At 39.9% G+C, this 24,253-nt stretch overlaps 1 protein-coding gene across 1 annotated transcript in view; it reads left to right on the top strand.

Annotated features, from left to right (window-relative positions):
* The first annotated feature begins 18,626 nt into the window (after window positions 1-18,626).
* Window positions 18,627-24,253, top strand: part of LOC147345295 (phospholipid-transporting ATPase ABCA3-like) — a 199,913-nt gene continuing 194,286 nt past the window's right edge. The window contains 3 exon segments of the mRNA XM_086375382.1: window positions 18,627-18,705; window positions 19,035-19,287; window positions 21,176-21,303. Of these exon segments, the coding sequence (XP_086231508.1) occupies window positions 18,646-18,705; window positions 19,035-19,287; window positions 21,176-21,303 (441 nt within the window). The 5' untranslated portion in view covers window positions 18,627-18,645.

Here is a 24,253-nt window from a genome sequence, read left to right as displayed (position 1 = left end):
TAGTACAGCTACTATGGAGAACAGTGTGGAAATTCCTTAGAAAGTTGAAAATAGATCTGCCATACGACCCAGAAATCCCACTCCTGGGCATACACACTGAGGAAACCAGAATTGAAAGAGACACGTACACCCCAGTGTTCATTGCAGCACTGTTCACAATAGCTAGGACATGGAAGTAACCTAGACGTTCATTGGCAGACAAATGGATAAGGAAGTTGTGGTACATATACATAATGGAATATTCAGTTCAGTTCAGTCGCTCAATCGTGTCCGACTCTTTGCGACCCCATGAATCACAGCACGCCAGGCCTCCTTGTCCATCACCAACTCCCGAAGTTCACTCAAACTCATGTCCATCGAGTCGGTAATGCCATCGAGCCATCTCATCCTCTGTTGTCCCCTTCTCCTCCTGCTCTCAATCCCTCCCAGCATCAGAGTCTTTTCCAATGAGTCAACACTTCACATGAGGTGGCCAAAGTATTGGAGTTTCAGCTTTAGCATCAGTCCTTCCAATGAACACCCAGGACTGATCTCCTTTAGGCTGGACTGGTTGGACCTCCTTGCAGTCCAAAGGAGCAGAATCAAGGGATCCTTACCTACTACATTTCCAGCAAGGACAATACATGGGGAAAGGTGATTGCTGAAATCATACCTTTGTAATGTTACATGTTAAGAAAGCACTAATGATGGGGAAAGTATTTGATAATCAGGCATACATATACAATGGAATTCTGGCATTGTAGGAGAAGCAGAGAGGTTACTTTCAAATACCCCTAGATATTTGAAATTTGAAATGCTCCCTAAATCCTGTTGTTAGTCTAGGTCCATCAGGAGAATAAGGACAATTACCTATTTGTGCATTTTCTCATCTCCCTCTTCTGTACCTTTTGTCTTCCACCATTAACTTGGAGAAGGAGTTAGTGGAGAGGTGGAGAAGTGGAGAGGCTCATGTAGGTTAGAGGCTGGAAGGGAGGACTGCAGTGGTAACTGCACTTTTTGTTGTTGTTGTTAAAAGTGTTTGCAATTTTGGAGGAAGCTAAAGATCAATTCAGTTTAGGAGACTATTCCATCAGTCAGATAACAAACACTGGAACAAGTCCTCCCAACCTTTGCTAACCTACAGAATACACTTATTTTTAAAAGGTATCATGAGATTCAGTTCCAACCAGAGGTCATTATGTCTTCTTTAGACTACTCTCTACTGTATCTGGATACATGGAGAGGCATTCCTATGTGTGTATCTTAGTGTAAATATGTTTATGTAATAAAAAGCCCCCAAAAGAAAACACATGTATCCAGCATGTGCAAATCTAAAGACATTTGGTGAAATTTTTGTTTTCTCTCCTGGAAATATGAAAGAGTAGCATTTATCAGTGCGGGGCCAAGAACCTATTTCTGAGTATTCTGATTGTTTGAACAAAAACATCCAGAAATGATGAAGCTAGGACAGCTTGAAGTGCTAGAGGTTTATGTTCTTACTAACAAAATATTTAAAAAGCTGAGGTATTGATAAAAGGAGGATAAAGACTAGAGCAAATAATCTTTCCCATAAGTACACACAGAGATATGTACATAAACACGCACACACACATACACACACACACACACCCCAATTGTTTACCAAAAATAATCTCATTAAAATAAATACCCAAAGTTTAAGGGCTTCCCTGCGGCTCAGTAGTAGAAAATCCTCTCCTGCAGTGCAGGAGATGCAGGTTCAACCACTGGATCAGGAAGGTCCTCTGGAGAACAAAATGGCAGCCCACTCCAGTACCCTTGCCTGGGAAATTCCATGGACAGAGGAGCCAAGCAGGCTACAGTCCATTGGGTGGTAAAGTCGGACACGACTTAGTGACTAAACCACCACAACCACCAACGTTTAAGGGGGCAAATTGGGTTATTATTTCTAAAACTTAAGCCCAGATTCCACATTCATAAGAAAATCTTTTTACCAAGCACATTTGAAATTCAAGGATAGAAACAGTCTTTAAAAAGTGTATTTTCTTTTCTATCCTTGCCTCACCTCTGACTAAGAAGGAATGAAGGAGAAATGAAGTGGAACAAGAAACAGGGAGCTCTTTTCATTCTTGTTTGGGCAGATGGAGTTCTTCCTTAAGCAGCGTGAGAAATCTAAACACCTCCAGAATCATGGAGATAAGCAGACAAGTAGGATGAGCCTTGTTAAATGGTGAAATGTAAATAGTCCATGAAGCTGCTATTTGGGGATGGTTCCAGGTTTTTACATCCTCAGTTGGATATTGTGAGTAATAAAGTGATATCCAGAAGCTATTTTCTATTCTATTGTTTTGTTTTGTTTTTAGCTGTAATATAACTTCCTCTGGGTTCCATTACCATACCTGCCACAGATATTTTACAAATGATTTCAGTAATTGCAAATTTTGTCTCCCAGGTTGATCATCTTCAAAAAGGGGAGACAACTCATTTTATGAAGCTCACTCTTGTATCCAATCTCCCATCTGGCTTCGCTAATGACCCTTTTTTAACATTCCTTTAGTCTGGTTGTCTTTTTCACTGTCCCTCTCTATCTCTCTCTTCATTTTCCAGCAAGCACCTTAACAACGAGGATTATCTATACAGAAGTAAAGAGAATGCTGAGGGAAAATTCTCAAGGCCAAAACAAACTTGGAAGATGGATCCTCCCTAAGGCTGGGATTCAGATCTTCTTGTAGAAGGTTTAATTGTGGTTCATTTCATCGTGGGGAAATTCACTGTCCCTGGACCAGAGCTGTCCCATACCTGCTGAGCAAGCAGCAATTATTCCTCTGTGCAGGCCGCCTTCCCTCGTAGCTCAGACAGTAAAGCGTCTGCCCACAATGCAGAAGACCTGGGTTCAATCCCTAGGTCGGGAAGATCCTCTGGAGAAGGAAACGGCAACCCACTCCAGTACTTTTGCCTGGAAAATCCCATGGACGGAGGAGCGTGGTAGGCTACAGTCCGTGGGGCCACAAAGAGTCGGACACGACTGAGCGATGTCACTCACTCACAGGCTGCCTAGGCTAACCAACAATGGTTGGATCTGGCAAGCAGGAAATTCTTCTCTAGGGTTGTCCACAGGGTAGTGCTAAGAAGGGGTCACCTCCGTGAATCACTGGAAATTCACACTTAATGGCGGGGCGGGGCGGGGCGGGAGTGGGGAGCCACGGGGAGAAGGGGCGGCCAGTGTCACAAAATGTGCTCCACATCTACTGCTGGCAGCAGCAAGGTAAGAGCAAGAAGAATTTAAAGCACTCTTAACGACTGCTCATTGTCCTGCAGTGTTCCCCCAGCGCCCTCTCCTGACAAAGATTAATCTGTCAGTTCAAGAACAAAAGTCTATTTGGCCCCTTGAGAGGCAACAAACTGATATTTGGCTTTCCTGGTGGCTCGGATGGTAAAGACTCTGCTTACAATGCAGGAGACCTAGGTTCAATCCGTGGCACGGGAAGATGCCCTGGAGAAGGGAATGGCAACCGATTCCATTATTTTTGCCTGGAGAAATCCAAGGACAGAGGAGCCTGGCAGGCTACAATCCATGGATTCGCAAAGAGTCGGACACGACTAAACGACTAACACTTTCACAAAGCAGTGCAGAGAGGATTTGCCCTCAGACAGTCAGAATTCAGATTCATTTTGGTATTTGGCAAAACTAATAAAATTATGTAAAGTTTAAAAATAAAATAAAATTAGAAAAAATAAATAAATAAAAAATAAAAGAATTCAAAACCTGTGATTCACTAAGTTACACTGAAACTGGGCAATCGGGTGGGGTCTGCCAAGAGGAGCAAGCATCAACGAAACTGGGGAGCAGGAGAAAGGTTTGCTGGTGGGTGAACCGGAAACCTGGTGGGACAGGGCAGAGGGCCACGTGCTGACGGGTGGTAGGGTTAGGGTAGGAGTAGGCTGATCAGGCTGGAGAAAAGGGCTGCGTGCCTTACGCCCGCGAGACGATAGGGGTGGGGGGAAGCTTTTGGGTGGCCAGCCTCTGGGGGGTTGCAGGGCCCTGTACCTGTACCTCACCTCTGGAAGTTGTCTGTTTAACCTCGACAGACTCTCTCCTTAAACATCCTGAGATGACCTTGACATATAAAAGAGGGGGGCCCGCGAGTTGTGGAGGATTGTGGGGTCGTCCAGTAGGGTCCATTGGCGAGGAACCTGGAGAGCAAGCGACAGGGCGCCAAGGTAGGGCCTTGAGGACAGCGTGGTTGATGGGGTGAAGTAGGCTGAAAAGGGAGGAAGGAGAGGGTTGACTGGTGCTGAGGAGACAGGAAGAGCAGGGGTGGGCGCTGGGCTGGTTGAGGCTAGCTTGAGACCGGGATGGGTGTGCGCTTGCGCGGGGAAGGGGCGGAGGCGGTGCCGCTTTGCTGAAAGCTGCGCATGCACGCGCGGCAGGTGCCTCAAACCTGCGGGGGCGGGGGGGAGAGGGCCGGTTGCTTGAGAGTAGGGCGTTGGGCGGAGCAGCTTCTGAGGTAAAGGTGGAGGTGGTGGCGGTTGAGAGGCTTGAACGGTGAGTGTCAGAACCTCCCAGACCTTGGTCTTTCTTCCCAAGTTCCCCTGCTCAGGGGAATGCTCCCAAGACTCCCCGAGGGGCCGACCCCATGGCCAGCACTCAGAACTTCCACCCTGAAAGTCCATTCTCCCCCTTACCCCGATGTACCCCCTCACAAAAAAAAAAAAAGGAGAAAAAAATTAAAAACCGTCCACAACTCTCTCTGCTCCCCTCCAAAACAAAACTAAACCAGAAAAACAACTCCTAAATAGCCCATGTGTATTACTTTTTATATATTATATAAGAATTATATATATAATTAAGAATTATACAATATATATTGTATTATATTAAATATGAAGAAGGCAATGGCACCCCACTCCAGTACTCTTGCCTGGGAAATCCCATGGACGGAGGAGCCTGGTGGGCTGCAGTCCATGGGGTCGCAAAGAGTCGGACACGACTGAGCAACCTCACTTTCACTTTTCACTTTTATGCACTGGAGAAGGAAATGGCAACCCACTCCAGTATGCTTGCCTGGAGAATCCCAGGGAGGGGAGCCTAGTGGACCGCCATCTATGGGCTCGCACAGAGTCGGACACGACTGACGTGACTTAGCAGTGTATTAAATATATGTATATATTATACATATATATATATTATATGGTGGTCCAGTGTCATATTGCCTCCTCGTTCTGTGTTGACCCTTCTACCGTGATGTATTGCTGTTACTATTAGTTCAACTTTGTATGATTTCACATATATTTTTCTCTGCCTCTGATTCTAATACATTCAGTACTATGTAAGTTGATCATATATAGCCTTTATTATGTTGAGTTACATTCCTAATGTACGCAATTTGTTGAGAGTTTTTATCGTGACAGAAAAATTTTGCAATGCCTTTTCTGCATCCATTGAGAATTTTGTCTTTCAGCCTATTAATAGTGTGTCACTTTTATTGATTTCCACATATTAAATCATTCTTGCTATCAGGGATAAATCTCAGTTGATCTTAGTCTGTAATCCTTTTAATATGCTATTGAGTTTGTTTTGCTAGTATTTAGTTGAAACTATTTGCATCTATAATTATCAGAGATGTTAACCTCTGGTTTCTTTTCTTGTAGTGTATCTATCAGTCTTTGATGTCCTTGTAAAAGGAGTTTAGGCATGTTCCCTCCTCCTCATTTTTTGGGAAGACTTTGAAAATGATTGGTGTTAATTCTTTAAATGTGTGGTGGCTGAAGGAGTTTGGTAGAATTCATGAGTGAAACCACGTGATCTTGGACATTTTTGTTGTTTGGGAGATTTTTTTTATTATTACTAATCTAATCTCCTTATTCATGGGAAATAGATGGGGAAACAGTGGAAACAGTGTCAGACTTTATTTTGGGGGGCTCCAAAATCACTGCAGATGGTGACTGCAGCCATGAAATTAAGACTCTTACTCCTTGAAAGGAAAGTTATGACCAACCTAGATAGCATATTCAAAAGCAGAGACATTACTTTGCCAACAAAGGTCCATCTAGTCAAGGCTATGGTTTTTCCTATGGTCATGTATGGATGTGAGAGTTGGACTGTGAAGAAAGCTGAGCGCCGAACAATTGATGCTTTTGAACTGTGGTGTTGGAGAAGACTCTTGAGAGTCCCTTGGACTGCAAGGAGATCCAACCAGTCCATTCTGAAGGAGATCAGCCCTGGGATTTCTTTGGAAGGAATGATGCTAAAGCTGAAACTCCAGTACTTTGGCCACCTCATGCGAAGAGTTGACTCATTGGAAAAGACTCTGATGCTGGGAGGGATTGGGGGCAAGAGAAGAAGGGGACGACAGAGGATGAGATGGCTGAATGGCATCACTGTGTCGATGGACGTGAGTCTGAGTGAACTCCGGGAGCTGGTGATGGACAAGGGAGGCCTGGCGTGCTGCGATTCATGGGGTCACAAAGAGTCGGACACAACTGAGCGACTGAACTGAACTGAACTGAATCTCCTTATTCATTATTGATTTGTACAAATTTTCTATTTCTTTGTAGTTCCATTTTAGTAGGTTGCATGTTTCTAGAAACTTACCAATTTCTTCTAGGTTCATGGTATTCCCTTATCCTTTGTGTTACTGTGGTGTCAATTGTAAAGTCACCTGTTTCATTTTTTATTTAGTTTTGAGTCTTCTTTCCTTTTATTAGTGTAATAAAGCTTTGTCAGTTTATCTTTTCTTTTTAAAGTTCTTATTTTTGTTAACCTTTTCTGTGGTATTCATGGACCCTATTTCATTTATTTCTGCTTTTGACCTTTGTTATTTCCTTCCTTTTTCTAACTTTGGGCTTAGTTTGCTCTTTTTCTAATTTCTTGAGGTTTAAAGTTAGGTTGTCTGTTTGAGATCTTTTCTCTCAGTTTTTACATTGATATAACCTTCCCTGTTAGAACTGCTTTGGCTGCATCCCATAAGTTTTAGTATGTTGTGTTTCCTTTTTTGTTTGTTTCAAGATATATTTTGAATTCCCTCTCTTCTTTGATTCGTTGAATGTTCAGAAGTGTATTGTTTAATTATCACACATTTGTAAATTTTTCAGTTTACTTCTTATTATTGATTTCTATTTCTTACCATTGCGTTCATGAAAGATACTTGGTATGATTTCAGTCTTCTTATATTTCCTAAGGCTTGTTAAGTGACCTATATATGATCTCTTCTGGAGGATGTTCCATGTGCACTATAGAATATGCTGCTGTTGAGTGGAATGTTCTTCATATTTCTGTTAGGTCAATTTACTCTAAGGTAGAGTTCAATTGTAATGTTTCCTAATTAAATTTCTCTCTGGATGATATATATGTTTTTGAAAGTCAGGTATTGAAGTCCTCTACTATTATTGTATTGTTGTCTCTTTATCCTTTCATATCTGTTAGTATTCAAGTGATGTATTTAGGTATTCCAAAGTTGGGTAAATACTTTTTTTTAATTTGTTCTTTAATTGGAGGAAAATTGTTTTACAATATTATGTAATTCAACCATAATTATATATATATAACCTATATAATATTTTATAATATATTAATTACCTGTACAATTGTTTTACAATATTATGTAATTCAACCATAATTATATATATATATATATATCTCACCTCCCTGTCTTGAGCCTCCCTATGCTCACCCCCACCCCTCTAGGTAATTACAGAGCCCTGGCCTAGGCTTCCTGTGTTATACAGCAACTTCTCACTAGCTATCTGTTTTACACATGGTAGTGTGTATATGTCTATGCTACTTTCACCATTCATACTACTTTCTCCTTCCCCCACCATGTCCACAAGTTCATTCTCTATATTTGCATGTTCATTCCTTCCCTGCAAATAGATTCATCAATACCTGTATTCTAGATTCCCTATATATGCATTAATATACAATGTTTGTTTTTCTCTTTCTGAATTACTTCACTATGTAAAACAGGCTTTAAATTCATCCACCTCACTAAAACTGACTGAGTTAATTCTTTTTTACAACTTAATAATATTCCATTGTATATATGTATCAAAACTTCTTTATTCATTCATCCATCTATGAACATTTAGGTTGCTTCCATGTCTGAGCTATTATAAATAGTGCTGGTACTTTGGGGTACATGTGTCTTCTTCAGTTATGGGTTTCTCAGGGTATATGCCCAGTAGTGGGATTGCTGGGTCATATGGTAGCTTTTTGTTTTTTAAGGAATTTCCATACTGTTCTTCATAGTGGCTGTATCAATTAAATTCCCACCAACAGTGCAAGAGGGTTGCCTTGTCTCCATATCTTCTCCAGCATTTATTGTTTGTAGATTTTTTTGATGATGGTCATTCTGACTGGTGTGTAGTGATGCCTTACTGTATTTTGATTTGCATTTCTCTGCTTCCCTGGTGGCTCAGATGGTGAAGAATCTGCCTGCAATGTGGGAGACCTGGGTTCAATTCCTGGGTTGGGAAGATCCCCTGGAGGAGGGCATGGCAACCCACTCCAGCATTCTTGCCTGGATAACCTGCCTGGACAGAGTAACCAGGCAGGCTACAGTTCATGGGGTCGCAAAGAGTTGGACATGACTGAGCGACTGCACACACATGCACAATAATAAGTGAAACTGAGCATCTTTTCATGTGTTTATTGGCCATCTGTATGTCTTCACTGGAAAAATATCTATTTAGGATTTAGGTCTTCTGCCATTTTTTGATTGGGCTGTTTGTTTTTCTGATATTGAGTTCTGTGGTGAAATTAATAGACACTTACTCCTTGAAAGGAAAGTTATGACCAACCTAGACAGCATATTAAAAAGCAGACACATTACTTTGCCAACAAAGGTCCATCTAGTCAAGGTTATGGTTTTTCCAGTAGTCATGTATGGATGTGAGAGTTGGACTATAAAGAAAGCTGAGTGCTGAAGAATTGATGGTTTTGAACTGTGGTGTTGGAGAAGACTCTTGAGAGTCCCTTGGACTGCAAGAAAATCCAACCAGTCCATCCTAAAGGATATCAGTCCTAGGTGTTCACTGGAAGGACTGATGTTGAAGCTGGAATTCCAATACTTAGGCCATCTGATGCGAAGAGACCCTGATACTGGGAAAGATTGAGGGCAGGAAGAGAAGGGGACGACAGAGGATGAGATGGTTGGATGGCATCACTGACTCAATGGACATGAATTTGGATAAACTCCGGGAGTTGGTGATGGACAGGGAAGCCTGGCATGCTGTGGTTCATGGGGTCACAGAGTCGGACACGACTGAGCAACTGAACTGAACTGAAATGAAGCTGCCTATATATTTTGGAGATTAGTCCTTTGTCAGTTATTTTGTTGTAATTATTTTCCCCCATTCTAAGGGTTATCTTTTAATCTTGTTTATTCTTTCCTTTTCTATGCAAAAGCTTTTAAGTTTAATTAGATCCCATTTTTTTATTTTTGTTTTTATTTCCATTACTCTAGAAGGTGGGTCATAGAGGATCTTGCTGGATTTATGTCAAGAGTGTACTGACTTGTTTTCCTCTAAGAGCTTCATAGTTTCTGGTCTTAGGAGAAGGAGAGAAGAGTCCTCAGTCGTGTGCAACTCTTTGGGACCCCATGGACAGTAGCCCACCAGGCTCCGTCATCCATGGGATTTTCTTTTTTTTTTTTTAATTTTATTTTATTTTTAAACTTTACATAATTGTATTAGTTTTGCCAAATATCAAAATGCATCCATGGGATTTTCCAGGCAAGAATACTGGAGTGGGCTGCCCTTTCCTTCTCCAGGGGATCTTCCCAACCCAGGGATCGAACCTGGGTCTCCTGCATTGCAAACAGGTGCTTTTACTGTCTGAGCCACCAGGGAAGCCCTCTGGTCTTACATTTAAGTCTTTAATCCATTTTGAGTTTATTTTTGCATTTGGTGCTAGGAAGTGTTCGAGTTTCATTCTTTGTTCTTTTGCTTTGAAAGAAAAGTGTTCTTTTCATTCAGAAGTGTCCAGTTTTCCCAGCACGACTTATTGAAGAGGCTGTCTTTTCTCCATTGTGTATTCTTGCCTCCTTTGTCAAAGATAAGGTATCCATAGGTGTGTGGGCTTGTCTCTGGCTTCCTATCTTGTTCCATTGGTCTATATTTCTGTTTTTGTGCCAGAACCATACTGTCTTGATGACTTTAACTTTGGAGTATAGTCTGAAATCAGAAAGGTTGATTCTTCCAGCTTCATTTTTCTTTCTCAAGGTTGCTTTAGGTAGTCAGTGTTTTTTGTGTGAACATACAAATTGTGTATTTTTGTTCTGGTTCTGTGAAAAATACCATTGTTAGTTTGAAAGGGATTGCACTGAATGTGTAGATTGTTTTGGGTAGTATGGTCATTTTCACAATATTCTTTCAATCCAAGAACATGGTATATCTCTCAATCTGTTTGTGTCATCTTTGATTTATTTCTAGTGTCTTATAGTTTTCTGCATACAGATCTTTTGTCTCTTTAGGTAGATTCATTTCTAGATATTTTATTTCTTTCTTTCTTTATTTTTTTTTTTTTGCAGTGGTGAATGGGATTGTTTTCTTAATTTCACTTTCTGATTTTTTTTGTTGTTAATGTATAGAAATACAAATGATTTCTGTGTATTAATTTTATATCCTGAAGCTTTACAATATTTATTCATTGATTAGTCATAGTAATTTTCTGGTGGCATCTTTAGGGTTTTCTATGTATAGTATGTCATCTGTAAACAGTGAAAGTTTTACTTATTTTCTACTTTGGATTCTTTAAATTTCTTTTTCTTCTCTTACTGCTATGGCTAAGACACCCAAAAATATATTAAATAATTGTGGAAAGAGTGGGCACCCCTATCTCATTCCTAATATTAGGGGAAACACCTTCAGTTTTTCACCACTGAGAATAATGTTTGCTGTGGGTTTGTCATATATGGCTTTTATTATGTTGGGGTATGTTCCTTCTGTGCCTGCTTTCTGGAGAGTTTTTATAAATAGGTGTTGAATTTTGTCAAAAGCTTTCTCTGCATCTATTGAGATGATCATATGGTTTTTATCTTTCAATTTGTTAATATAGTATATCACATTGACTAATTTGCATATATTGAACAATCCTTGCATCCTTGGGTTAAAGCCTACTTGATAATGATGTATGGTCCTATTAATGTGTTGGATTCTGTTTGCTAGAATTTTGTCAAGGATTTTTTCATCTATATTCATTAATGATATTGGCCTGTAATTTTCTTTTTTGATAGTACGTTGGCTGGTTTTGGTATCAGGATGATGGTGACCACCTAGAATGAGTTTGGGAGTTTTCCTTCCTCTGAAATTTTCTGGAAGTTTGAGCAGGATAGGTGTTACCTCTTCAGTACACTTTTGGTAGAATTTGCATGTGAAGCCATCTGGCCATGGGCTTTTGTTTGATGGAAGATTATTATTTTTTTTAATCACAGTTTCAAATTTCCTGCTTGTGATTGGTGTTAATGGCTTTTATTTCTTACTGGTTCTATTCTGGAAGGCTGTACATGTCTTAGAATTTGTCCATTTCTTCAAGGTTGTCCATTTTATTGGCATATAGTTGCTCATAGTAGTCTTTTATGATCCTCTGTATTTCTGCATTTTCTGTTGTAAATTTTCCTTTCTCATTTTTAATTTTATTGATTTGCTTCATCTCCCTTGTTTTCTGGATGTTCTGGCTAATGGTTTGTCGATTTTGTTTATCTTATCAAAGAACCAGCTTTAGTTTTATGGTTTTTGCTCTTGCCTCTTTCATGTCTTTTTCACTTATTAACTGCTCTGATCTTTATGATTTCCTCCTACTAACTTTGTGGGGGTTTTGTTCTCTTTTAGTTGCTTTAGGGGTAGGGTTAGGTTGTTTATTTGATGTCTCTTTTGTTTCTGAGATAGGCAGGTATTACCATAAACTATCCTCTTAGTACTACTTCTGTTGCATTTCATAGGTTTTGTATTGTGTTTTCATTGTCATTTGCTTTTAGGTATTTCTTGTTTTCTTCTTTAGTTTCTTTAGTGACCTTTGGGTTGACGAGAAGCATACTGTTTGGCCTCCACGTGTTTGTGTTTTGTACAGTTTTTTCTCCTGTAGTAGACATCTAATCTTACAATGCTGTGGTTAGAAAAGATGCTTGAAATAATCTCATTTTTAAAAAATTTATCAAGGCTTGATTTGTGACCCAAGATGTGATCTGTCCTGGAGAATGTTCCATGTGCACTTATGGAGAAAGTGAAATCTACTGTTTTTGGATGAAATCCCTGTAGATATGGAGAAGGCAATGGCAACCCTCTCCAGTACTCTTGCCTGGAAAATCCCATGGACAGAGGAGCCTGGTAGGCTACAGTCCATGGGGTTGTGAAGAGTAGGACATGACTGAGCGACTTCACTTTCACTTTTCACTTTCATGCATTGGAGAAGGAAATGGCAACCACTCCAGTGTTCTTGCGTGGAGAATCCCAGGGACAGGGGAGCCTGGTGGGCTGCCATCTATGGGGTCGCACAGAGTCAGACACGGCTGAAGCAACTTAGCAGCAGCTGCAGCCCTGTAGATATCAGTTAGGTCAAACTGGTCCAGTGTATGATTTAAAGTTTATGTTTCCTTATTAATTTTCTATCTGAATGATTTGTCCATTGGTAAAGGGGTATTAAAGTCTCCTATCCCTTAACCAATGGAGAGATCATTCAGATAGAAAATTAATAAGGAAACACGTTGGACTGTGAAGAAGGCTGAGCGCCGAAGAATTGATGCTTTTGAACTGTGGTGTTGGAGAAGACCCTTGAGAGTCCCTTGGACTGCAAGGAGATCCAACCAGTCCATTCTGAAGGAGATCAGCCCTGGGATTTCTTTGGAAGGAATGATGCTAAAGCTGAAACTCCAATACTTTGGCCACCTCATGCGAAGAGTTGACTCATTGGAAAAGACTCTGATGCTGGGAGGGACTGGGGGCAGGAGGAAAAGAGGACAACAGAGGATGAGATGGCTGGATGGCATCACTGACTCGATGGACATGAGTCTGGGTGAACTCCGGGAGTTGGTGATGGACAGGGAGGCCTGGCGCGTTGTGATTCATGGGGTCACAAAGAGTCGGACACGACTGAGTGACTGAACTGAACTGAACTGAAAGTCTCCTACTATTACTGTGTTACTATCTGTTTTCCCCTTTAATACTTGTTAGCATTTTCTTTATGTATTGATATGCTCCTGTGCTGGGTGCATATGTATTTCTAATTGTTATATCTTCTTGGATTGATCCCTTGATCATTATGTAGTGTCTTTTCTTGTCTCTTGTAACAGTCTTTATTTTAAAGTCTATTTCTCTGGTATGACTGTTGCTGTTTCCACTTTCTTTTTATTTTCATTTATATTGAATATTTTTTCCAGCCCCTCACTTTCAGTCTGTGTGTCTACCTAGGTGTGAGTTGGGTCTTTTGTAGACAGCCTATATAGGGTCTTGTTTTTTATCCATTCAGCCAATCTAGGTCTTTTGTTTGGAGCCTTTAATCCATTTTGGCTTCCTAATCCAGGAAGCCAAAATGGGTTCAAGGAAGCTGATTAGGAAGCTCAGTTGGTAAAGAATCTGCTTTCAATCCACCTGCAGGAGACCCTGGTTTGATTCCTGGGTTGGGAAGATCTGGTGGAAAAGGATAAGCTACCAATCCCAAAGAAAGGGAATGCCAAAGAATGCTCAAACTACTGCACAATTGCACTCATCTCACATGCTAGTTAAGTAATGCTCAAAATTCTCCAAGCCAGGCTTCAGCATACGGGAACCGTGAACTTCCAGATGTTCAAGCTGGTTTTAGAAAAGGCAGAGGAACCAGAGATCAAATTGCCAACATTCGCTGGATCATGGAAAAAGCAAGAGTTCCAGAAAAGCATCTATTTCTGCTTTATTGACTATGCCAAAGCCTTTGACTGTGTGGATCACAATCAACTGTGGAAAATTCTGAAAGAGATGGGAATACCAGACCACCTGACCTGCCTCTTGAGAAACCTATATGCAGGTCAGGAAGCAACAGTTAGAACTGGACATGGAACAACAGACTGGTTCCAAATAGGAAAAGGAGTACGTCAAGGCTGTATATTGTCACCCTGCTTATTTAACTTATATGCAGAGTACATCATGAGAAACGCTGGCCTGGAAGAAGCACAAGCTGGAATCAAGATTGCCAGGAGAAATATCAATAACTCAGATATGCAGATGACACCACCCTTATGGCAGAAAGTGAAGAGGAACTCAAAAGCCTTTTGCTGAAAGTGAAAGAGGAGAGTGAAAAAGTTGGCTTAAAGCTCAACATTCATAACATGAAGATCATGGCATCCGGTCCCATCACTTCATGGGAAATAGAGAAACAGTGGAAACAGTGTCAGACTTTATTTTGGGGGGCTCCAAATCATGGCATCTGGTCCCATCACTTTATGGGAAATAGATGGGGAAACAGTGTCAGACTTTATTTTTTGGGGCTCCAAAATCACTGCAGATGGTGACTGCAGCCATGAAATTAAATGACGTTTACTCCTTGGAAGAAATGTTATGACCAACCTAGACAGCATATTCAAAAACAGACACATTACTTTGCCAACAAAGGTCCATCTAGTCAAGGCTATGGTTTTTCCAGTGGTCGTGTATGGGTGTGAGAGTTGAACTGTGAAGAAGGCTGAGCGCCAAAGAATTGATGCTTTTGAACTGTGATTTTGGACTCTTGAGAGTCCCTTGGACTGCAAGGAGATCCAACCAGTCCATTCTGAAGGAGATCAGTCCTGGGTGTTCTTTGGAAGAAATGATGCTAAAGCTGAAACTCCAGTACTTTGGCCACCTCATGCAAAGAGTTGACTCATTGGGGAAGACTCTGATGCTGGGAGGGATTGGGGGCAGGAGGAGAAGGGGACAACAGAGGATGAGATGGCTGGATGGCATCACCTACTCGATGGACGTGAGTCTGAGTGAACTCCGGGAGTTGGTGATGGACAGGGAGGCCTGGCGTGCGGCGATTCATGGGGTCACAAAGAGTCGGACAGGTCTGAGCCCCTGAACTGAACTGAACTGAAAGGCCAGTTCTTGGGCAAGATACATTGTTGCACAAGACTTAAGAAAAGCAACAGGAAGAATGCTCACATCCTTCTTAAAGAGCCCTAAGCTTTAATTCCCTCAGAACATCTCTTAAATAGAGTGGAAGAGGATTATCATTTCTTGAATGTTTTTCATAGGCCATATAGCATCTCTGTAATGTAAGTAGAACTATGCCCGTTTTTTTAAAAAATGAGGAAATAATGTTGAGCAGAGAACAAATAACCTTAAATAATCCTGTTACCTTAAGATGGATGCTGTGGGAGTGGTCTTGTAAGACCTTTCTTATTACTAGTAACCAATGGAAAAAGTATATAAGGCCTAGATAAGAGTAGCATGGTGGGCACTCTCCGTACCCCTTCTGATGTCTGTGTCAGACGCTTCTCTGTCCCCTTTTCACTGTAATAAAACTTCTGCCACACAAAAGCTCTGAGTGATCAGGCCTCGTCTCTGGCCCCTAAAGGAAATCAAACCTGAATTTTCACTGGAAGGACTGATGCTGAAGCTGAAGCTCTGATACCTTGGCCACCTGATGTGAAGAGCTGACTCATTGGAAAAGACCCTGATACTGGGAAAGATTGAGGGCAGGAGATGAAGGAGGCGACAGAAGATGAGATGAATCGGTGGTATCTCCAACTCAGTGGACATGAGTGTGAGGAACCCCTGGGAGATAGTGAAGGACAGGAAAACCTGGCACGCTGCAGTCCATGAGGTTGCAAAGAACTGGACGCAACTTAGCAACTGAACAGCAACAACCTTGTGGTGTGCAGAATTCTGCTGAAAAATCAGCTGGGATTTCTCTTGTGTGTTATTCGTTGCTTTCCCCTTGTTGCTTTTAATATTTTTTCATTGTATTTAATTTTTGTCACTTTGATTAGTATATGTCTTGGCATTTTCCTCCTTGGGTTTATCCTGTTTGGGACTCTCTGCACTTTATGGACTTGGGTGATTGTTTCCTTTCCCATGCTATGGAAGATTCCAGTGCTTATATCTTTAAATTTTTGCTTAGGCCCTTTCTCTCTCTCTCTCTCTTCAACTTTTGGGACCCTTATAATGCAAGCGTCCCAAATGTTTAACATTGGGACTAATGTTGTGTTAACGTTGCCACAGAAGTTTCTTAAACTGTCCTCAGTTCTTTAATTCTTTCATTTTATTATGTTCTGTGGCAATGATTGCCACTATTCTGTCTTCAAGCCAACTTATCTCTTCTGTCTCATTTCCTACTATTGACTCCTTTTAGTGTGTTTCATTTTAGTTATTGTATTCTCCAACTGTTTTTTTGTTGTTGTTGTTGTTCTTTGTTTCTTTTAGCTCTTTGTTAAAGATCTCTTGTATCTTTTTGGTCTGCTCCTCAATTCTTTTTCTGAGATTTTGGGTCATCTTTACTATCATTACTGTGAGTTATTTTTTGGGTAGATTCTAGCCTATCTTCCCTTCACTTAGTTGTTCTTTTGGAGTTTTATTAATATCTTCTTCCTCCATCTGCAACATATTCTTCTGCTACATCATTTTGTCTAGCTTTCTGTGTTTGCAGTCTTCATTCCACCAAGTGCAGGATTGCAGTTACTCTTCTGTTGTTTCCCCTCTGTTGTGTGAGATTGGTCTCAGAATCTTGTGCAGGCTTCCTGGTGGGAGGGACTGGTTCCTGCCCACTGGCGGATAGAGCTGGGTCTTGTCCCTCCAGTGGACAGGGCTGTATTCAGGGTTTGTTTAGAGGTGACTCTCGCCTTGGGAAGACTTTAGGCAGCCTGTCTCCTGATGAGTGGGGCTGTGTTCCCACCCTATTGTTATTGGCCTGAGACATCCCAGAGGCTGTAGCTTGGTGTCAATGTGGTGGCCTACAGGAGAGCTCACACCAGTGAGTATGTCCTAGAACCTCTGCCACCAGTGTCCTCATTTCCTCAGTGAGCCACAGGTGTCCTCTGCCTCCCCAGGAGACCCTGTAAGATCAGCATGTTGGTCTGCAGCAGGTTCCTATGAAGTTACTACTTTTTCCTTGGGTCCTGGCATGCATACCTAAGACCCTGTGTGTGCTCTCCAAGAGTGGAGTTTCTGCTTCTCACAGTCCTGTGGAGTTCCCCCAATCATGCCCCACTGTTCTTCAAAGTCAGATGTTCTGGGGACTTCTTCTGAAACCAGACCCTCAGTCTGGGGAGCCTCATATGGGGGTCTGTCTCAATCTTGTGAGACAGTCTCTGTAATATATTTTCCAGTTTGTGGGTTGCCCATCTGGGTGGTATGGGATTTTATTGTGAATGCATGCTTCATATTGTCTTGTTGTGGCTTCTTTGTTTTTGGATGTAGAGTATCTTTTTTGGTAGGTTCTAGTCATTTTTGTTGATCATTGTTCAGCAGTTAAGTATGATTTAGGTGTTCTCATGAGAGGAAGCAAACTCATGTCCTTCTACTCTGGCATCCTGTTTCCAGCTTCCTAAGTATATTATTCTTTGATGCTAGTGTAAGTGAGATTTGTTTCCTTAACTTCCTTTTTGGATGGCTTGTTATTAGTCTGTAGGAACATATCTGATTTTGTATGTTTATTTTTGTGTTCTGCAGCATTCCTGGATTCCTATGATTACTTTTATTAGTTTGATTGATCCAAAGAGGTTTTTTGTGTGGAATCCTTTGGGTTTTCTCTGTATAAGATCATGCTTTCAATGAATACAGACTGTTTCACTTCTTCCCTTATGATTTGGATATGTTTCATAATTGTTCTGGCTAAAACATCCATTACTGTGTTGAATAAAAGTAGCAATAATGGGTATCCTTGTCTTGCTCTAGATTTTAAGAGAAAACACTTTCAGTTTTTCAGTGTTAAGTATGATGTCAGTTGTGGACATTTCATATATGCCTTTATTATGTTAAAGTACCTTGTTTGTGTACATAATTTGTTGAGTGTTTCTATTATTGAAGAGTGTTGAATTTTGTTACTCTTTCTGTGTTGAGATTATTATATGATTTTTATCTTTTATTTTAGTAATTAGTCTATTACATTTATTGATTTGCATATACTGAACCATCCTTACCTTCCAAGGATAAATCCCCTTGATCATGATCAGTGGGGCTTTAATTGTGCTATTGGATTTGGTTTGCTCAAGTGTTTTGAGGAGTTTTGCATCTTTATTTATCAGGAATATTTGCATGTAGTATTCTCATAGTGTCCTTATGTGGCTTTGATATCAGCATAATTCTGGCCTCCTAAAATGAATTTGGACATGTTCCCCTACCCTTCTATTTTTTGAAAAGTTTGAGAAAGATTGGTGTTAGTAGAATTTACTTGTGAAGCCATCTGGTCTTGGAAAGTATCATAAGAATATCAGATCCTGTTTGCTTATGCCATCTTGAAAAATGGAACCACATTTGTTTAGCTACTTCTTTGTTTTCTGACCACATTAGAACATTATTAGATATTAAGGAAATTACTGAACAGAAAAATAAAAGCAATTTAATTTTCTTTATTTCAAACACAAAATCATTTTTGCTATCAAACTTTGAGACTGATTAAGGAGAAAATTAGGAGAAAGAAGTAATACTGTTGTTTGCTTCATGTTCACATTATTAGGTAACTTAACATTAAAAAAATTTTTTCTCCATTGCTGGAATCGAACATACACTTTTTGTAGAAGAATGAATTTATTGACACTCAACCAGTTTGCAGTGCTCCTCTGGAAAAATTTTACCTTAAAGGTATGTAAAGGTATCCTTGGAAAATGTTCATAAATGCCCATGTGGTGCAGTTTGGATTTTGGGTGTGGGTGGGGGTGGGTTTATATACATGCACACACTTGAAAAATCACTTCCGGAGCTGAAAGTAGCTCTTCCAAATGTATGAAACTTCATTAATCAATAGTATAGCCTGACCTATAAGAAAACTGGTTAGGGGAGTTGGAGGGGTGATATGGAACTTTAGCTGTTTCAGGGTGAAACTGGCAGAAACTTAATATCATAGAACTATCTATTTGCTTTGAATGTGTACTCTTAAGTTAATTAACACAATCTTTTTGTTCCTCTTCTAGAGGAGGCAGTTCCTTAATTTAATATTGGAAGTCCTAACTGCATTGGCGTTTCCAATGATGCTTTTGCTCTTACGTGCTGTTATTCATATAACTGTTGCTGGACCTTACACTTTTACTTCTCAACCCATCAGTACTCTGCCTTCATTCCTCCAAAATGATGAAAGATGGGAATTGATTTATGTGCCTTCTAATATTGATGTGGTAAAAGAAATCACTGAGAATGTGAAGAGGAATCTAAACATCAGTATAAAAGGTTAGAAATTAAAGTTTTATGTAAAGCTTATCATTAACATTTTTGATGGAGCTGAAACAGTATAGGGAAAAGAATAAGAATAAAGTTGGATGAATCACACTGCCCAATTTTAACATTTCTCTCTGGCTGCTTTCAAGATATTTTCTGTCTTTATTTTTCAAAAGTTTGATTATGATGTGTCTGTGGATTTCTTTGGAGAAGGCAATGGCACCCCACTCCAGTACTCTTGCCTGGAAAATCGCATGGATGGAGGAGCCTGGTAGGCTGTGGTCCATGGGGTCACTAAGAGTCGGAGACGACTGAGTGACTTCACTTTCACTTTTCACTTTTATGCATTGGAGAAGGAAATGGCAACCCATTCCAGTGTTCTTGCCTGGAGAATCCCAGGGATTGGGGAGCCTGGTGGGCTGCCGTCTATGGGGTCGCAGAGAGTCGGACACGACTGAAGCGACTTAGCAGCAGCAGCAGCAGCAGCAGTGGATTTCTTTTGGTGTTTTTCTTTGGGGTTCACTGAGCATTTTGAATCTATATGTTGCACAAAGTTGGGGGACTTTACAATAATTATTTTTAAAATTGTTTTTTAACATGGCCGTCTTTCTTCTCCTCTAAGACTATGATGATACATTTTGTATTGTCCCACAGGTTGTTAAGGCTCTGTTCAACTTTTGTCTAATCTTTTTTTTCCTCTCTTGTTCAGATTAGAAAATTTCTATCTTGAATGACTCCTTCCTGTATTATAACTATACAGGTGTTGAGCCATCAAATGAGTTGTGTTTTTTAAAGCACAAAGTGATCACCTCCTGATTTGTTTCTCTTAATTAAGTAACCTTTTTGAGATATAACGCACATTCCATATTTTCACCCATTTGAAGTGTGTAATTCAGTGGCTTCAATATATTCACAGAGGTGTGCAACCACTGCCACAAATAATTTTAAAGCATTTTTATCACCAAAAATAAATTCCAAAATCTTTAGTCATAGCCCCACAATTATCCATCCCTATCAAGATAAGAAAAACAGTAATCTCTTTTTACCTCTACAGATCTGCCTATTATAAATCTTTTATATAAATAGATGGTTTACATATGAACCTTTAATATAAATTGTTTACATATAAACCTTTTATATCAACTTTATAAAATGCAATATGTGGTCTTTCATGACTCTCTTCTTACACTTAAAATGTTTTCAGGGTTAACCCATGTTGTTGCATGCATCAGTTCTTTATTCCTTTTCATTGTCAGATAATATTCCATTGTATGGATACACTGCATTTAATTGGTACAATATATCTTTCATCAGTTGAAGGACATTTGAGTTGTCTCTACCTTTTGGCTACTATAAATAATACTGCTACAAACATTCATTTATGGGTTTTATGTAGACATATGTTTTCATTTCTGTTGGTTATATACCAAGAGTGGAATAAATGTGTCATATGTTTACTCTATTTTTAACTTTTCAAGGAAATGCCAGACTGTTGTCTAAAGTCGTTATACCATTTTACATTCTGATTAGCAGTGAATGAAGGTTCCACATCCTCTCCAGCACTTGTTATCTTCTGTCTTTTTGATTATAGTCATCTCAGTGGATGTAAAGTGATTTCATTGTGATTTCAATTTGCATTTCCCTCACCACTAATGACTTATCTTTATATGTGCTTTATAGTGATTATTTAAAATTGCAATAAAATTTTATAAAAGTTTTTATCAAAATATTTTGAACCCCAAATATCCATTAAGTTGTTGTGATACCAGTATTTAAGAAACAGTGTTTTCAAATTTGCATATTTGGATAGAACGTTTTTGTCCATGTAAACTAATATATTTTCTCTCAGAAGGGATTATCATATGTTTTTATTTAAGTGAACAATTTTACTTCTCTGTAGTTCAAGGCTTTTCTTCAGAAATTGAGTTTGAGAAGTACATTAAGTATGACTATCGAGCTCATAAAGTGCTGGCTGCCATTGTTTTTGACTGTGACTTCAAAAATAGGCATGATCCATTGCCACTTCAGGTGAGAAAGTTGTATTTAAAGTTTTCTAAATAAATAGTTTTCTTGGAATTGGATTTTTAGTTTCTATGATTTTAATGAATTTTGTATTATCTACCCTATTTTATTAGTGAAGAAACTAATTTTCCCAAGATCAAACTACTTGTATAAAATAAAGCAAGCATATGAATCCAGATTTGAGTAGCTTTAAGGATGTCTGTGTTTGTAGCTTTTGAAATATGCTAATAAGGGAAGAATTGTATCTTTCATGCACAGGACTTCTGATTCATGGGACACTTGGACTACTCATACAGTGCTTCTAGTTTTGCAAAAGGTAGTGAAACACAAGCATGGATAGAGCCTTTTCTTTGAATGAGACATAGAATTTAAGTCCTTTCATAAATCTATAGAGAAAACTCTAAGGCTAACCCACATTGATCCAGATTAGATGATAGCATAACCCAAGAGAAGGAAAGAAAAAGATAGTGCTTTCCTTGGCAGATCTTATAAACATTGTCTCCTGGTGGTGATGAAAATAAAGGGCAATCTATAACAGCTCCACATGGAGCCAAATTCTATATTTAGAAAACAGATGCTTGTCAGCAGAAGGCAAGATTAATAAAACCACTAGTAGGACAATATATATTCTTTCTGAGTGTCCCATCCTTCCATGACTTTTCTTTTGTGCCAACTTCTATTTACTAAGTCAGAATTATCCATATACTGATATAGGTTTAGGCTCAACAATATACATTGGCTCAAAGTGTCTTCAGTGCTATTTTAAGTTTCATCTTATTGCTGAATAATAAGGCTTTCCTGGTGGCTCAGACAGTAAAACTTCTGCCTGCAGTGCAGGAGACCTGGGTTCGATCCCTGGGTTGGGAAGATCCCCTGGAGAAGAAAATGGCAACCCACTCCAGTAGTCTCGCCTGGAAAATTCCATGGACTGAGGAGCCTGGTAGGCTACAGTCCATGGGGTCGCAAAGAGTCGGACACAAATGAACGAGTTCACTTTCTTTCTTATTTCTGATTGACTGTGCTTGTGTCACCAAAAGTTTGAACTAGGTTTATGACATCACATCATGTGCTCAGGTGCTTGGTCTGTTTTTTTTGTTTGTTTGTTTGTTTGTTTTTCTGGATTTATTGAGATATAATTCATGTATAGAACTTCCCTGGTGGCTCAGATGGTAAAGCGTCCGCCTGCAATGCGGGAGACCTGGGTTCAATCCCTGGGTCAGGAAGATCCCCTGGAGAAAGCAATGGCACCCCACTCCAGTACTCTTGCCTGGAAAATCCCATGGACGGAAGAGCCTGGTAGGCTACAGTCCATGGGGTCGCAAAGAGTTGGACACAACTGAGTGACTTCACTTTCACTTTCTTTTTATGTGTAACACTGTTAAATTTAGGATATGCAATGTGGTGATTTGAAATGTGTATATTGCAAAATGATTACCACAGCAAGGTTAGCTGATATATTCCTCACCTCACAGAATTACCAGCTTTGTGTGTGGTGAAATATTTAAGATGAGTAAGTTCTGGGGATCTAATGTATTGCATTCTGCGTGGTCTGTTTTGATGATTTTTCTAAAACCTTTTGATTTCTATTGATGATTTCATGTATAGCATAGACCATCTAATGTCTACCAGCTTTCCCACATCTTAGGTGACTTTTTATTTTTTAATTTTATTTATTATTACTATTTTGACTATGCTGAGTCTTCATTATGGCATGCGGGCTCTTCCTTGCATTACGAAGTCTTCTCTAGTTGTGGTATGTAGCCTGCGGGCTTAGTTGCCCTGCAGCATACAGGATCTTAGTTCCCTGACCAGGATCAAACCCACATCCCCTGCATTGGAAGGTGGATTCTTTACCACTGGACCACCAGGGAAGTCCCTTATGTGACTTTCTTGACAGATCTTTTGTTCATTTACAAGAATCCACAAGGATCAAACTAAATCTCAGATATGATCAATCATGTCACTGTCCTGATGAAAAGACTTTGGTGACTTCCAATGTCCAGAGTCCTTTGCACAAATATATGGCTATCAATACCCTAGTACTTGGCTATCTCTGATCCTCCTTACCAAACTTTTTATGTTCCAACAGTACTTAACTTCCAGAAATTACCTGGAAACACTGTATTGCTTTTTGTTTCTGGGTCTTTGGTCACATTTTCTCTGCTGTACAAATGCTACTGTAAATTCCCATTCAAACTCCCATTCAGCTTCCACACCTATCCCTTTCTTTTCTGTCTTCATCACAACCTGCGCATATTTCTGTTAGTCAGAATTCATATGGGAACAGACACTACTGAATGCATTTCAACAAAAGTGTTTTTATATAAGGAAATATTTACACATTCACAATTTAGATTTTAGTCACTCTTGACAAACACTTCAGAGAATTTAGCTTACCTGTTTAGACAAACCATTCCCTTATTGAGCCTTTAGCTATCAGGTCATAGTTGCTGCAAATGGTTTTAACTGTTTTCTATGGAAAAGTAAGCACCAAGAGGTGCCCCCGTGTACCTCACTGTTTTCATTATGTAAAGTGAAAGTGAAGTCGCTCAGTCATGACCGACTCTTTGCGATCCCACGGACGGTAGTCTACCAGGCTTCTCTGTCCATTGGATATTCCAGGCAAGAGTACTGGAGTGGGTTGCCATTTCCTTCTCCAGGGGATCTTCCTGACCCAGGGGTCGAACCCAGGTCTCCTGCATTGCAGACAGACACTTTACTCTCTGAGCTACCAGGGAACAATAGCAACCTTAATCATGATTAATTGGTTCCTCTCATATCGTAATTTGTTTACTTGCCAGCGTACCAGTGTGAGTAGCTCAGTAATACTAGGTGATAATCATACAGCTATTTGGTGGAAGCTTTACTGTATCTCCTTGTAAAAGTCTGCTACCCCAGAAAACAAGGCCTTTAATGCAGCAGAACTTGAGCTTGTAAGGATGGGATGTATAAATTC

The sequence above is a fragment of the Bos grunniens genome, chromosome 25 (assembly GCF_055505025.1).
Source record: "Bos grunniens cultivar Pamir isolate PY7600 chromosome 25, Bosgru_T2T1.0, whole genome shotgun sequence".
Lineage (NCBI taxonomy): Eukaryota > Metazoa > Chordata > Mammalia > Artiodactyla > Bovidae > Bos > Bos grunniens.
The sequence above is the reverse complement of the archived record's forward strand: the minus strand, read 5'-3'. Positions and strand labels throughout refer to the sequence as shown.